This window comes from Gobius niger (genome assembly GCF_951799975.1).
Source record: "Gobius niger genome assembly, chromosome: 5".
Classification (NCBI taxonomy): domain Eukaryota; kingdom Metazoa; phylum Chordata; class Actinopteri; order Gobiiformes; family Gobiidae; genus Gobius; species Gobius niger.
The window spans coordinates 16,110,408-16,125,854 of record NC_136856.1 but is presented as its reverse complement, the minus strand read 5'-3'; the positions used below and the strand labels follow the sequence as shown (position 1 = coordinate 16,125,854).

At 40.9% G+C, this 15,447-nt stretch overlaps 1 protein-coding gene across 1 annotated transcript; it reads right to left on the bottom strand.

The window, feature by feature from the left end:
• Positions 1 to 358: 358 nt before the first annotated feature.
• On the bottom strand, positions 359 to 10,249 carry spon2a (spondin 2a, extracellular matrix protein). The gene is made up of 6 exons (XM_079556502.1): positions 10,046 to 10,249; positions 6,807 to 7,038; positions 4,852 to 5,072; positions 2,003 to 2,194; positions 1,339 to 1,510; positions 359 to 1,268 (listed from the first exon to the last, which is right to left on the bottom strand). Exons 2-6 carry the CDS (start codon positions 7,036 to 7,038, stop codon positions 1,081 to 1,083), a joined length of 1,005 nt encoding a protein of 334 aa, XP_079412628.1. The 5' UTR covers positions 10,046 to 10,249; the 3' UTR covers positions 359 to 1,080.
• Positions 10,250 to 15,447: the final 5,198 nt, after the last annotated feature.

Genomic DNA, 15,447 nt, shown 5'->3' with positions numbered 1-15,447 from the left:
TACAGTTGTGACCCACTGGTGGAGCTACACTCCTACAGTAGCCCTCATGCGCCCAAACATCCTGAAAGCAGGCTTGCCCTGTATCAAAGGTACTAAAATTACTTCATACTATGATACTATAAACAAAATAAAGTCCTCCGTTTTTTGGACTAATTGCTGCATATTTTGCTTTTGACATTCATGTCAGTTGATTATGGTTTAAAGCACTCACTTATAACGAAACACGTAAATCATTAAAAAAAACACCTCAGTCTTTATTGTGAGAAATATAAGAAAAGATATACATTATGTACAAAACTATAAAGACACAAAAGAAACCCTCATTTAAATTTGAATTCATATAAAAGAATAGTGTTACAAAGTGTTACAAAAGTAGGCCAGCTTCTTTGGATTACTCTTACATTTCAAGTAAGCCTTCAGTGTTTAATGGTGGCAAATGATATTAATAAATTGGGGTGTAAGGTTATTTTGAAGGCAGTGCATGTGCCAAGCATGTAGGTTACGTCCAGTATGTAAACGAATGCCTCTGTGCCTGTACAACTATGCAGTATGTGCAAGGACCTTTGTGTAAAGACCAGTGTGCAGTTAGAGTGTGAACGTGTTGTAACATTACTCAAGTTGTTTAGCTATTTTGAAAGAGACTGCAATAAATATTTTATTTTAAAATTATTATAAATCTGTCCATTGCAGAAACCCACAGTGGTGTAATGTCCAGGCCTGCCTGCTGAGCCTCTGTGGAAAGTGGTGAGTAATGACAATAGCAACAAAGTACAGAAGGGAGAGACTGCCGGACTGACTACAGACATACTGTCATAGTTCTCTGGATGTGTTACAAGTAATAGTTCCTCCAATGTTAGTGCCTTTGTGGTTGCCATCAACAAATAAACACCTGAATTCACTACATCTTCGCTGGGGTTTTTTGTGGAATTTAATTTTGAATGTCAAAATTGCATAAAACCCCTTTGGATGTAATGAAATAGGTGGCGTTAGACACACTTAGTATGTTTCATAACTGAAGGAAATCTTCAGTCTTCAGTCCCAGTGTTAGACACTGGCAGCATACGTATGTGCACATATTGATTAAGGCCGCTTCAGACAGCTGTGTGGTACACATTCATCTTGCTCCTCCAGCTCGGGACAGGGGTCTCCAGCGTTTGCCGGCGGTAGTAGGATGTAGCGTGTGCGGTGATGAATACCCCCTTTGGAACAGGGTCCCAAACACAAACCCCAGGACGACCAATTGGACACTTCACAGTCTAGTGGTGTTGCTAAAAACAGATTTAATTACATTTTAAATATAACCAAAACACAGTTAGACCAGTGTGTGTCAGTACGTACCAGAGAACCGCTGAGGAATGATTGAATTTGGAAGAATATGATTGGACATTATTGTCTGGCGGTTGGGAAGTCTCCTTTGTCGTGTGAGCTTAATGCTTGCAATTGGTGGGAGGTCCTTGAGACGAGGATAGTAGAAAGAATTTGCAGGATGATTTGGCATCTGCGATGTGATCTGCAAAAAAACACAGAAATAATTAATGATGTTTCAGAAAATGTGTAGCTCTCACTTTCCCAGAGTGGTTTGACATTTGGCTACCCACCTACGACCTCTCTGACCACCCGCCAGTATAGACAAACACATTCTTACAGGTGAGGAAAATTACATAAGGACACAACCACAGAGGGTATTGAACAGGGATCCTTTAGTGGACAAGCCCCTTTACCTACTGAGCTACTCTAAATAGCTTATTACAACTTATTACCGGTACACTTATTACATCCAAAATATTTGTAATAACAGAAAGCCTTTCTGGTTCAAATAGTTTGGTTACAAGGTCTCGTCAGCCACTGTTTACGTGAAGTGGAGACAGCTAGAAATGAGGTCTACTATTCCGCCGACCTATATAAAGAAGACAATGAGGGCTATATATAATACTGTCAGACTATAGAGCGATTGAGAGTGTTAGTGATCCTAAATCAGCCAGCTCTTTTATGACTAACATACTCTGGTGATGTTTTCAGGGGGACTGGTGGGGAAGTTTGGAGAGGAGAAAGTGAAGCCACTGTCTGTTCCAGCGTCATATGGCTGAAGGTCATAGGTCGCCTCCTCTTTCCATTGGCTCCCATCGCAGAGGTTCAGGCTGTCCACACCAACGAACCAATCAGGACTGGGGATCACCTTTACCATCATGGACAGCTATTAAAGAGAGAGAAAAGGTAAATTCACTCAGATCATCAATCAAAGCTTAAAGAAAATGGAGAATCAAGTTTATGTACATATGCTACAAGATGAACTCTGTTGACAGATTAAGCACAAGAAGCTACATATATAAGATGCTATATTAACTCAATCCATGAATACATTAGCAAAAGGCAACAGAAAGCCTATATTTCACACTTTTCACTCACTAGATGCAGGGCAAACTATGGCTTGGGGGTCACATGCAGCCATTTTTACGTTTTAATTTAGACAGAAGAGCATTAAAACCTTAGATCAGTTCTGAAAATCACCATCACTAAACTGCCACTATCAGTCGTTTGATGCCTTGGCTAAAAAGGTGACAAACACCATTGTTCTTTGTGACATAAACAAAGCTCAGAAATAGCTGCTACTATCTATTTTGATATTCACCCACACAGTGCTATTGGCCTGGCAATTGTAAAAACCCAATACTTGTTCTATTAGGTCGATATTGGCTGCGTTTTTGTTCTTTAGAAACCCTTTTTAAAAGAGATGAATTGTCTTTATTCATTCCAATGGTACAAAAGCTGGACAAAGATTAAATATTGGATATCATATTTTTAAGGCCATTACTGATCTCCAATGCAAATTGCAAGTTTCCTGGACTGAGGTAATAGATGAAACATCCAATATTATTATGTCATTCAGTCTATATCTGAGTAAAGCTTTTGTGAAAAACCTCAAATGCTGTAATGTGCTGACGGTTGCTAATTCACAAGTCTATGCACCCACACAGTTTCCAGAACCAGTCTACTGTGTGATGTATGCTTCCTGAAAACTGGTGACCTCATACAGGAAATGGCCTGGGGGGGTCAGCACACCCAGCGATGGCAGGGACCCTCCAAAACTGCAGTTGGAAAGCGGGTGCCTGATGTTTGAAGTGAATGGAGGAGTGGTTTAGGACAGAAGGGAAAGGCCTATAAAGTCTGGATATTGAGGACAGGACTTGGATTGACCCAGGCAGGCGCAGGAAACGAGAAGGATGAAAGAAAGTTGGAGCAGACTTCAAAAGTAGAGCGTAGAGGACCTCAGGGGAGCGCAGGAAAGAGCATGACATGCTGGGTTCATTTCAACTGGTGACGCACAGCAGTAACCAAAGAAATCTCTTCCCATCACGTCCTTGGTTTATTTCTTCACTCATCTCTTTAGATACGCTTGGCATCTCCTCCATATTTACGGCTTACTTAGTTAGGTACTTACTTACTGTTTTGGATGCAGCAAATCATTCATCCACCTTTTTTTTTTTATAACCCACTTAAGAAAACCATCAGCGTTTATATAAACCTCGGGCTGACACAATGGCAGCCACACTGACCCCTTGGTTGCCTTTCAACCTTGTCTTTTTTGCACATTGATACTCTTCGGTCACTTAGCACGTCATTTGACTCACAAGTTTCCTCTGTCTTTGGATGGACCAGATCTTAAACATGCCCATAATTTCCACTGCCATTAAACTCAGAGCTCCTATCATCGCCATACATCTTCCACAAAGGCCGATGGAATAGATGTTTTCTAGACAAGCACAACCTAATCTCCAGCTGCTATTTTCTTTAGAGCCAAAATAATGACTGCACAAGACCTCTTCAACTGGACCCTCAATGAGATGTCGTCTTTCCATTGTTTGAATTGTACTCGGTCAAATACAATAGGGGATTGGAAGATTGCATGGATTTATTTTTGTGGAAATAAAACTGGCATCATTCAAATCTTTATACAAGTGAGCAAGAAATAACAAATTAAGCTGTCAACGACTTTTCATTGCCAAGTCAGTCACATTCTGTACAAGCCCAGCATTGTTATATTGACTTTTTCTGCTGATCTAAAAACAGATGGTATAAATGCAGTGACAGGCATCACATTCCGTTATGACAAGCGCTTAAGCTCCTTGCTATGACACAGATGCCTGCAGTCTTAGGCCCTTAAGTTCAAGTTTGGGTGGTGCAATATTCTGGACATGATTCATTTTCAATACTAGTCTATTTATGCTTAAAATTATAATCTTAACCAATTTTCTATAAACCAAATTTACAATTTATAATAATACATTTTTCATAAAACCTATTCTTTTAGTTTGTGAGTCCAGGCTCTTTGAAGTATGGGCAAAATAATTTCTTTTCTAAATCCACTTTGCTTGCTCATATTAGCTATGGTTAAAACCAAGGAGGGTTTTATGGAAAGAATCCTTGTACTGGACTTGGCCTACAAAAGATTTAAAGTGTAGAGGAGGGGTGATTAAAGCAGGTTTTCTAATATACCTGTTGGCTTATTGCTTTTTTTTTGCGTGTTGACCTGGGCATTAGCCCAGCTCTAACCTTTGCTAATATGTTGTGGAGCCTCTCTCAGGAGCCCAGAGTTCAGTGGGACAGGCGCAGACAGAGAGCAGACCGCACAGGATGGATGTGGGCGTTTATGGCTGAAGGGCGCTGCTTTTGGGCTAAACATAGTTTGATTGGATTGTGGAAAGAAGTGTTGAAGTGTTTGTTAAGAGAGGATGGATAGTATCTGGAGGCTCTGAAGGATTTCACAAGAGACAGTAATTGTGCTTGTCTAATCTGGGCATGTGAGTGCTTTTCTGAACAAATGTGTTTTTATTTGTATAAAATAATGCTTACCAGAGGTGTTCGAGGCAGCATGAGCAGCTCTGTGGAGCTGTGGCCGATGCCGTTGGGGATCCCAGCTGTCCGGTACATGGCGCCCACCGCTCGCCTCTTTCTGGCCTCTTTGGCCTCCTTCATAATCTCCACTGTCACTCCGAGTTCAGCAAAGTTCTGCACTCCTGTGCTGGCTGGAGCACCCTCCTCCCACAGATGAAAATGCCGATTATGGCTGACCGCTAAAAAGAGCAAGGAAACACAAGAGGAGAGCTGAGGCACAAGATGCTTATGGAGGATATTACTGTCAGAGCAGGACCACAGACTGGGCTAGTGCTGAGGTCATTTCAACACACTCTCTAGGTATGCCTGTTAGAGCTTTTTATTCTGAAGAAATTATCCTCATGTCTCTGACTTTATTGACTCTACTCTAGTTACATGGCACATCTTTTTTCAACAATCACTTATACAACCACAACATGAATTAAACTGTCAGAAAATGGGTTATGATTTCAAAGTCTGCATACACAAAGGAAAATAAATAAACAATTGCTGCAAACATTGGTTTCTTTTTGAGTCACAGAGTCCATCTGCTCCACATTTTGATGTTTAGTTCAGGTTATTAATAAAATCTGCTTAGAATGAGGATCACGGTTTAGGTCAAACTGTTTGTACCGCAGGTTTTTTGGATGTGAGTGATGCGGGCCACTGGCCTGGTCTGGTGGTTTCCAGGGCATGGTAAGGTTAGCCAGAAGCACGCTGACAATCTTTCTGATGATTCTGCCTTACCTCACTCTTGTGCGCTGGGCCCTCAGTTTTAAACACCCCTGACACGTGTATTCACAGACACAGTCCTGTGGCTGCACACACGACAGCACACTTCACAGTCCACACACTATCTGCTTTCGACCCACTCTGCCATTACTTATGCTCCTAATTGCCTTTCCATTCTTAAGAATTTCCCACAAGCGTCAAATCCTCGAAGCTCAAGAACACGTCACTTCTAAGCCCTCATAAGTCATTTAAGCTCACATCTGTCCTCCCCTCGCGCTCCTCTGGCACTGTCTTTGGTCCACAACATTACCATAGACCATTAGAGGCCCCCATAGCCACTGGCAGGTTGGACTTTTCATTAGGACTCTAATCTAATCCAAGTCCAAAGTAGTTCCCTCCAGTCTCCCACCTGCTTACTATCATCCCAAAAAGGCCTGTAAGTTTTCCTTTCCGTGTGGCAAATCCCATTTCTAGTGCAGTGTCTGGCTCTCAAGGGCATTAAAGGCATTAGCGGAGCATGGGGATCTCTGGTGCCTGTCTGAAATAAGTAGTAAGTAGACCATCATCCTTTGGCAGGGCAGCGTTTAGAACTGGAAAACTAATACAAACAACTACGCACACTCATAAACATCTGCCAGCTATCCCCCCATTCCTTTGACTGTGTGTGTCTCTTCGTCTCTTGGTTTTAGAGTTTAAGTGATCTGACCCCACCTCACCCGGACTTTCATCACCCGCCGAACAGCAGCCCCCGAAATGTTGTCTGTGCGCCTCTGCGCCAACGCTGTGGTTGACCAGTGGACCAGTGGGCAGGGCTGTCTCATTCAGAGTAATAGAGAAATCTCCAAGATATGACTGTAAGTAGAGACGTCCCATCTGCAAGCATTTAGACTGTCTTTTATGCTGCGCTCTTCCTTCTTCTGCTTTCCTCGTTAACGTCTGCTAAGTGTGTATTAAAAAGAAGAACTTAAATAGAAGTCTCAAGGGTTTAAGACTGTGGTTAAAGTGTCCTATTATCAGTGACCTTTTACAAAAATATTTACTAAAAAAAGTTGTCAAAAACATAAAGTCACATTTATCCCCATATATTTTGCTTTTACTCTCCCTTAATAGGTAGTGTTCTATAGTGGTGACAATTTTTGTTGTACTTTGTTCACTTAAAGCACATTTACTTGAGTAAATACTTTTCAAACGTCATCTCTTACCTATGAGTTTGGACCACTGAGCCGGTGGACGGAACAGTGGATATTGCTTAGGGAAGGCCTGTGGACTCCAGTGACCCGTAAAGACCAGGATGTAGGACGCAGGACCCTTGGCTGTGCACTCTGTCCCGTTTAGAGATCGCAGCGGTCCAGCAAAACTTAGAGAGAGCTTCAGCAGCACGACCAGCAGCCTCCACAGCCAACCACAGCTCAGGTGCCTTTGCGGTGACATCATCTGAAAGACTTGAAGAATAAAATATGGTTGTTTCTCTCACCGATGGGCAAAGGCAGAGTGTGCTGCTGCCAGGCGCCTGGCAAAATACAAAATATGCATCGAATGAAATATGGCTCCCACTGTTGAACTTTCAACAAAACCATGAAGTGTGCATCTATCACTCTCTCTTAGCTGTCTCTGCCCAGATGAGAGAAAATGGAAAGAATACGGGGAAACCCAGACAAAACCCAAACAAGTCTGCTGAAATGTCAACGTGCTTCGCATCAACGTTTATAGTGTTACAGTGAACCACTAACCCAAATTCAAAGGTTAGGAACAGTGATGTATCACTCTACATGATATATACAATGCACTGGTATCTCAATAAACATCCACTATATTACTATTACATTTTATGTGGTGAAACTGAGAAATGTTATTACTGCATTAGTCTTAAACTTACTTTCCAGCCTTTCATTGCCACTCATCTATTTAGAGAGATGTGTTACAGCTATCAAATTCAAAATGAGCCGTTTGTAATTTATAGACGTGATAAATCAAGAAGAACTAGCCGGTCCTGAGTCAGTCTTATTGATCTGATCTGATTTCTCCATTAGTCATTTTTGCATTGCATTCCCATCAGTTATGCTAAATGGACTTAACTGTAAGTGTAAGTAAAAGTGTAGGTACACCTTCAGTTTCGTCTGACCATTGCTTAGCCCCTCTGAACCCTGTGACCTTTGGGCGTTTCATTATATAAACTCTGCCGGTCCTATCCTGGTGCGCTGGTCCTGAGCCAACCTGCAGTGCACATAACTGCCATAGTAATGTCTGCTGGAGTTGTGCGCTAAAATAAAACAATACAGATGACATCTTTCAAAGAGCTGTCAATCTTTGGCTCTGATCTCAGCGACTGACCGTGCTCACGCTGATCGCAACATCGACTGCTGACTCAGGATCACACTCCATAAAGACAGTGGCACGCGCACTCCAAAATGGACTTTAATTTCCTTCACTTTTACTAGCATTGTTCAGGCCTTATAAAACCAGCTTCATTTTTATTCCTGGGGGTATGAGCACAAAGATTCTGGCGAAGGTTTTACTGTTTTTTTTAGAGAGTTTTCAAAGCACTTATCTGCTTCCGTCATGGGTGTATTAAATTGTGCCATCCAAATTTTACTCTTTTTTTTTTTTTTTTTTTCCATGGGTGTTAACATGTCAAACAGACAAGCTTTTTATATCGTTATCTAGTTTTGTCCCTCTGAGAGCAGTCCATGGCCCCACATCAGAACTGGATTTTGAACAAATGTTGCCAGAAAGGAAATCTTGCCATAAAGTTGCCTGGGTAAAGGCAGAACTTTGCATCATCACATTCAATAGAAGAAGAAGCTGTCTTGAGCTGCCCTAACAGTAGGAAAAGTGCAGTGTCCGGGACTCATCCTCAGACTTGAACTGGGGTTTGTACGGCTGACCAAGCAGAAGGATTAGCCAAATGTAAATGTTTTGTAGGCTGATGGGGGACACCGCTGCATCTGATCACTGCATGGTCGACCAGAGCCTTGGAAGGTCAACCCTGTGAGAATCCCTAGTTTAGATTTTACTACTTTGACGGAATCATGCATACTTTACATATGTATTTACATACGTCTTTCATTTGTGAGCCTTGGACTTTTTCACACTGCCGTTTCAAAGGTTCAAAGCAGCTGCAGTATATAGACTGTTAAATGTGGGTGACTGCACACAACACACATAACTTTCATGTCTTGCTCCACATTGTCCCTGCAGTCTATTTCCAGAGGCCGGGTAGGATTACATCTGCCAATAACTGTGCTAAACTCCAGCTCTGACACTTTTCTGACCGCATCCCTGTCTCTCTGTCACTGTTTTATCAATTCCCCCGCTCCATTAAAATCCACATTAACCATTGTGTGTGCAGGTTTAGCAGACAACCATAAAAATACCTCTGTTATGAAAACACATAGCTCTCGGCTTTGATCCCAGTGACCATCCACGTTGACAGGTGGGACGGACAGACACAGACGCCCCAACTAATGTCACCCCCAACTAAATGAGCAGCTTTTGGCACAGTTATTGGGGCAGTGTAGGCTGAGGTTAACCGGAGTTCAACCTCTGTAGACTGCTGAGTTTTCACGCTAGTTTGAGATCTTAAGTGCCTCTATATCCTGTCTGTGCTTGGTTTAAGTGAAAGAAAAGAGGTCATTTGTAACTTTGGCAGTTTTTCTGACATGGATATACAACTGTTTGGCTACAATAAAAGTAGGCATATGGCAAAGTAGGTTAACAGCTATAGTTGAAAATAGTTCATATCGTCTCCATAATGTTGTTTTGCCCACAAGCCTGCCAGTTGAACACTTAAGTGCACCTAGATGCATTCCCCAATTGAAGCGTTGAACTTGATCAGTCAACACTACCCTGGATAATAACAGGCTGATGAAAAGACTTTGACTGCATGGGCAAAAATCACAACTTTAAAGCATGGAGATGGTGCCAAATGTTGTGCTACTGGGTTACCTTTACAGTGCAATTAGAGCAGACTCACGCCGAGATAATGCACACCGGTATTCAAGCGCACGCAGGGACACTGAACGCAGCACGACCAGCCAGGTTTAACAAGCAGATGGCAGGACTAGCACCAATACAAGGAACATTAGCGGGTTTATTGGTCTACACTTTAAAACTAAAGCCTCAGTGTATAGGGAGTACTTTGCATTGCCCACAAATTGGCAGATTCAGCCTTTTAGAAGAAAATTACACGAGCAGGGGAGTTAGTCGGTAAACCTCTGCAAAAAATATATATTTTCCTTTTTGTATTCACCATTGGAGAAAGTGTGTGTGTTTTTGTTTTTTTTAACTGCTGCGGTGAAATCAAAGATAGTCAGCCGAAGTCAGTGTTTTGTGCCAGTCCAAAACACAGATAAATTGAGATGGCTGCTGTTGAGAGTCTCCCTGCCCCAAAAAGCATAAGTATCTAAATGAACCTGCAGAGAATGAATAGGGCATATCCTACCCGGCGTTGCGCTCAGCTGCTGCTGGTTGCTCCTGGTGTTGCCTCTTGAGTCACTGCCACCTTGACCAGCTCCTGCGTCCTCTCTCCTCTCTACTCTTTATCGGTCTTCTCAGGATTTTCTCCACCTCCTCGGGTTACCAGCCCACTCTAGTCTCCCCCCTCCTCTCCTCCCCTCCTTCCCTCACCCCGCTGTCCTTGTATGGAGTCCAGCGCTGCCTCCTCTCTTCACTCTCCTTGTGCTGACTGCTGACAAGGTAATCAGCACCACTTTGGCTCGTTTGTCATATTTGCCACTCATCGTTTTGTGCGTTTTTTTGTTGCTATTCCTTTAGGTAATAAGGTGTGGAGTAGTTTGAAAGCAGGTGAACTGACAGCGAGTGTTTGGAGCGTTTATTATGGTAGATCAAATATCAAAATACAGTGTCCAAACTAACATCATTAAATCAGATTTGAAATGTTTTTGATGCACCTTAAATGATCATACTATGAGAAACTCTGACTATTCATATTCAAAAGCTACTCCTGCCATTCCAGAAGTATAATACCCAAATCATGCCTCCTGTTTGTGGCACAAACTTTAGTATAGTTTATGATTATGTAGTTGCATAATGGGTGGGAAAGGGTTGAGGGTTTGCTTTCCAGCCACAGGGTAACCGGTTTAGAGCATATTCTCTTTCTGTCTGTAACATGTGATTGTAACAGGGGGTGGATTCATCTTAAAACCTCCCAAATTTCCCTGATATTTCTAATTGTGGAATTCAATTTGTTCTGTCCATTGGTATCTTGTAAAAGCAGACTTTTGTGAAGAAAGACCAGCGTCCCCTGCCCATCTAATTTATTCATTTATTTATGTCAATCGTGAAGTGACAATATTCTTGCTTGAGTAAAAATGCAAATACAGGACCAAAAATGTACTATAAGGAGTTTAAAAATGTTAAAAAAGAAGTTTTTTCCTCCCCCTACATGTTCCAGCCATGCCCTAATGTGTAGAATGAACCCAGATCTGTTCACCACAACTGCCTCTAAAATCTGCACTGTCACTCAAAAAGATGTCACTTCAGTCCGAAGTGCCGTCATGCACGAGCTTAATATAGAAGGTGCAGTTACACGTATGATCTGAGGTGGCAGTAGTGAACATAAAATGGCCAACTTGCATCCAGCCCCTTTAAGTAAAAGTATAAAAGTATGCATAGTGAAATGTACTTCATAAGTACAAAGTAAAAGTATTTAAGAGTATGTGAGTATGTGTTAATATGTAGGATTTTTTTATTTTTTTTATTTTATCTCAATCAAACCAGGTTTAAACGAGTAAAGCACTAACTCAGGTCAAAAACAGGAAATAAACCAGTTCATTGTAGAGGAAATCAAATACTTTTACTTTTAACCCAATTTAAAAATGTAATGGAGTAGAAAGTAAAAAGTATTCATCATAAAATGTACTTGCTTACGTAGTGAAGTAAAAGTACCAATAATTTATACTTTACTTGTACTTTTTACTTTGTTACTTCCCACCACTGGAAGTGACACTTTGCTTCCTGAAACATGCTTCACAAACTCATTTCTGAACCACAACGAATCATTTCAAATGTATGTGCCCCCTCAGGTTTGGGGTAAGTGATATTTTGTGCTTTAGAACAGTGTTCTACATGAGTTCTCTCGCTCTCTGTCTCTTTCCCCTCCATCTTTCTCCAGTCTGTGACCACAGTCCTCACACCTGGTTCACACATGGACAACCAGGGAGGTTTGAGCTACAGCACCGCTCCCTTATCAACGTGTCAGGAGCGCGGCGGAATCAAGACAAGTGAGTCTTATCTGGAACAGCTTTTTTCTCTGCTTGAAAGTGACGCAATCGAGCCCTAAGGTAGAAAAAGATCAAGAGAACACATCTCGTTGATTCGTGTATGCTCAGAAGTCAACCCTGTGTGACCTGCATAACATCAGACAGATCCAGAGGGTTATAGGTCATAAAAAAAAGAGCTCAGCCACGTCATTGCAGGGCAGCTCTGCGCACTTTCAAAGAGCAGGGACATTTTACTGTTACTGGACTACTGGTGTGTTAATCAATAGAAATAGCCAAATAAACATAATCACATCTGTCTCCGTTGTGTTCAGGATTTGTGCTTTTCCCTTGGTCCAAGTTGAATGCGGGTTACGGGAAAAGCAGGCGTCCCACTGATTAATGACAATGATCTCAGCGTCCAGATTGTTAATTACCTCGCATGCTCATGGAGTTTTGGTAACACAAAACATCGCAGAAAAATGAGGTACACACAGGCGATGGTTTTTACGGTGTGGAAAGTGTCTTAAGACCTAATACTTTTCCGTTTATTCGGTCCAAAAGGTGCATACTGTTGTGTCCTTGGGCAAAGCACACCACACTATGTTAAGAATTATTATGGTAATTGTATTTCGGTGCCATAAAGGGAAAAAAAAGAAATACAAATCAATTAAACTCCTGGATGGTAATTGTGTCTCAGGGCTCTTTGAATCACGAACATTAATCTCAGACAGCTGTGATAATTAGGTGTCAGGTTAAGCCCAGTCAAGGGGAAAACTACTGAAAAAGGACGTTCACCATTATTAAGATGTGTTGGTCTGGCAGAAACCGTCCTCATTGTGCCTTTATCTGCACAAACCCGTGTGTGCTCTGAACAAATGATTACGCTTAATCTTTTGTGAAATATCAAAGGTTTTCATACCTAGTCAAAGGCATTCAACTATTTCACGCTTTTCATCAGCAGAGAGATCCTTTTTCTTTTCTATATTGCTTGAAATTGGTGGTCTGCTTAATAATAATTAATAATTTTTCAGTAGTTTTTCCCTTAACTGGACCAGTGTTAATTTCGTCGACTAAAATATTTAGTCTTAATTTTAGTCAAAGTTATTTTTGATGACTAAAGTTGGACTAAAACTAAATTAAACGTTTTTCATGAGACTAAAACTATGACTTAAATGTCCAGATATTTTAGTCGACTAAAATAAGACTAAATAAAAATGAAAGGGAGAGACTAAAATCATCCAAACTTCTATGGACCGTCTGAAAGAGCCTCAGATCATGTAAATTCTCTGCCAAAGGATCAGCTCTGAGCTTTGTTCATGTGGAGCAGCTCCATGAAGCAGAGGAACAAGATTAAATATGATTATAATGAATATTATCAATGCAAAGTCGATTAAATTCGTCTTAAATTTAGTCGACTAAATGTATTTGCAATTTTAGTCGAGAACTAGACTAAAATTGAAGATTTTTTTTTTTTACTAAAACTAGACTAAAATCGAATTACATTTTTGTCAAAAGACTTAAGGCTCATTCATACTTCACAAGACGCAAGAACTTCTTGTTCTTGCACCCTGAGCTGCAGAACAAAATGAAGTCACCTTTGCCGTGTAGCCATGGAAACATTTTATAACTGACGGCAGTTCCATGGTGACAAGGCAAAAGTGACTTAATTTTGTTCTGCAGCTCAGGGTGCAAGAACAAGAAGTTCTTGCATCGTGTTAAGTATGAATGAGCCTTAAGACAAAAACTAAATTAAAATATGTTGTCAAAATTAACACTGAACTGGACTTACCTGACAACTCATGATCACAGGCGTCTGAGATTGATGTCAGTGATTCAAAGAGCTCTAAGACCATGATACAACCAACAATATATATATTTTTTACCTTTATGGTGCTGACATACAATTTGCATAATGCTTCTTAACATAGTGTATGTATGACTCTGGTGTGTGAGTGTGGTGGTCAGAGAGTACAGCTCTCTCTCCCATACACTCAAACATTCTCACCAGTAAAAGTGTTTTTTCCAAGAGCATATGAGAGCGTCAAGGTAGTCAGTACTGTGCGCATGAGGAGCAGGATACCCTTCCAGTGACGCAAACCTTCGAGATACAGTTAAGGTTTTGTTCCCGTTAAAGCCATGCAAACGTCAGGGACACGCACGCCAAATACGTGAGGCAGAGCTAATGACAGTACATCGGGTACAAGCCACAGTATCTGCAGTATCACAATATACATACGCCATGTTCAAGTGGGACAAGAAGACAGATGGGCTGGCTCCTCACAAGCAATGATAGAGATACAACGGCTAAATAAGAGTTTGATTGTTTCTGTCTATGCTGTGGTTCACGGTATAAGGCAGTACCACATTATACAGTTTTTCCATTCAATTTTTGATGTGTGGCTTTAATTTGGAGTTGGCCATTTCTCTGTCGAAAGTCCTGTCTGCAAATTGAGCTGTAATCAAGACAATGAGAACAAATCATGACGAACATTTAGGAACTTAAGATCCTGTCATCACCAACTGTAGACCATTGTACAGTATAACACGAAAAGACATGGGATTATTGCTACTTATATCCAAGATTGGTGGCAAAGCATGATGGGATATGCGCTATGTCAGGTAATTTGTCAAGTGACCAATCATGCAAAAATGAGTAATGCTCTCAGTTATACTATATTTCAGGGTAGATGCTTTACTGATATTGATTGTGATTGTGTTTGACTTTATTATAAACAGTATTTAGCTGTAATAGCAATATATGATGTAGTAAAACACTCAAAATACAGGGTGAAGCCGTAACAAAGGAACTAGAGTAGCATCGATTATTCCACTGGTTCCTTATGGAGGCACAGGGAGTAAACACTACTTTTGTCTACATACTTTCAGTAACCGTAAAACTGAGGCTTTGTTTAAAGACATGAATATTTTAGCACATAAAGCCTGATTCAACTATACTCTTGACAACCAGACGTTTGACAATACCTGATATTACTAATAAAACATGCTGTGCCTTTGAATGTGATGGTGCAGATTATTGATGTCTTTATTGTGTGCCTCTGAGAGTGAGTGGAATCATCTTTCTTCATCCAAGAGACAAGCAAAGAAAAATATTTATCCGCCGCTCTCTGAAGGTTGGCAGCGCGCTCACAGTGAGAGGAGCAGGTCATGTACCCAGAGACTAATTCATCATGTATGTGGACATGTTATTCAAAGACATGCAAACACACTATCGGGGAACTATGTTTAATGTTTTATCTATACCCCTCACCACTGACATAATATCCTTTCAGATGAATTTTTTGAAAACCAATCCATGAAATTATAAATTTAGAGAGCATGACAACATTCGAGCACCATCCTATTTGTTATATTGTGCTCTTGATCAGGCAAGCAAAGGGTGCTGTTGGTCATTTTGATGAGTTTTACACAAATCAAATGGAGCTCCACATTTAAAACTATTTGTAACACAGTATATTCTTTCTTTTGTCGAGCGCCCTACAAGGCCATGCAATTTCCATAGATTTTACACCAGATGCCAGTCCTGACTCCTGATTGGTATATTTTTCTGACAAATGTCAATAAATATACTGTATTGTTGGGTGAATGTTTTTGCAATAAAAAT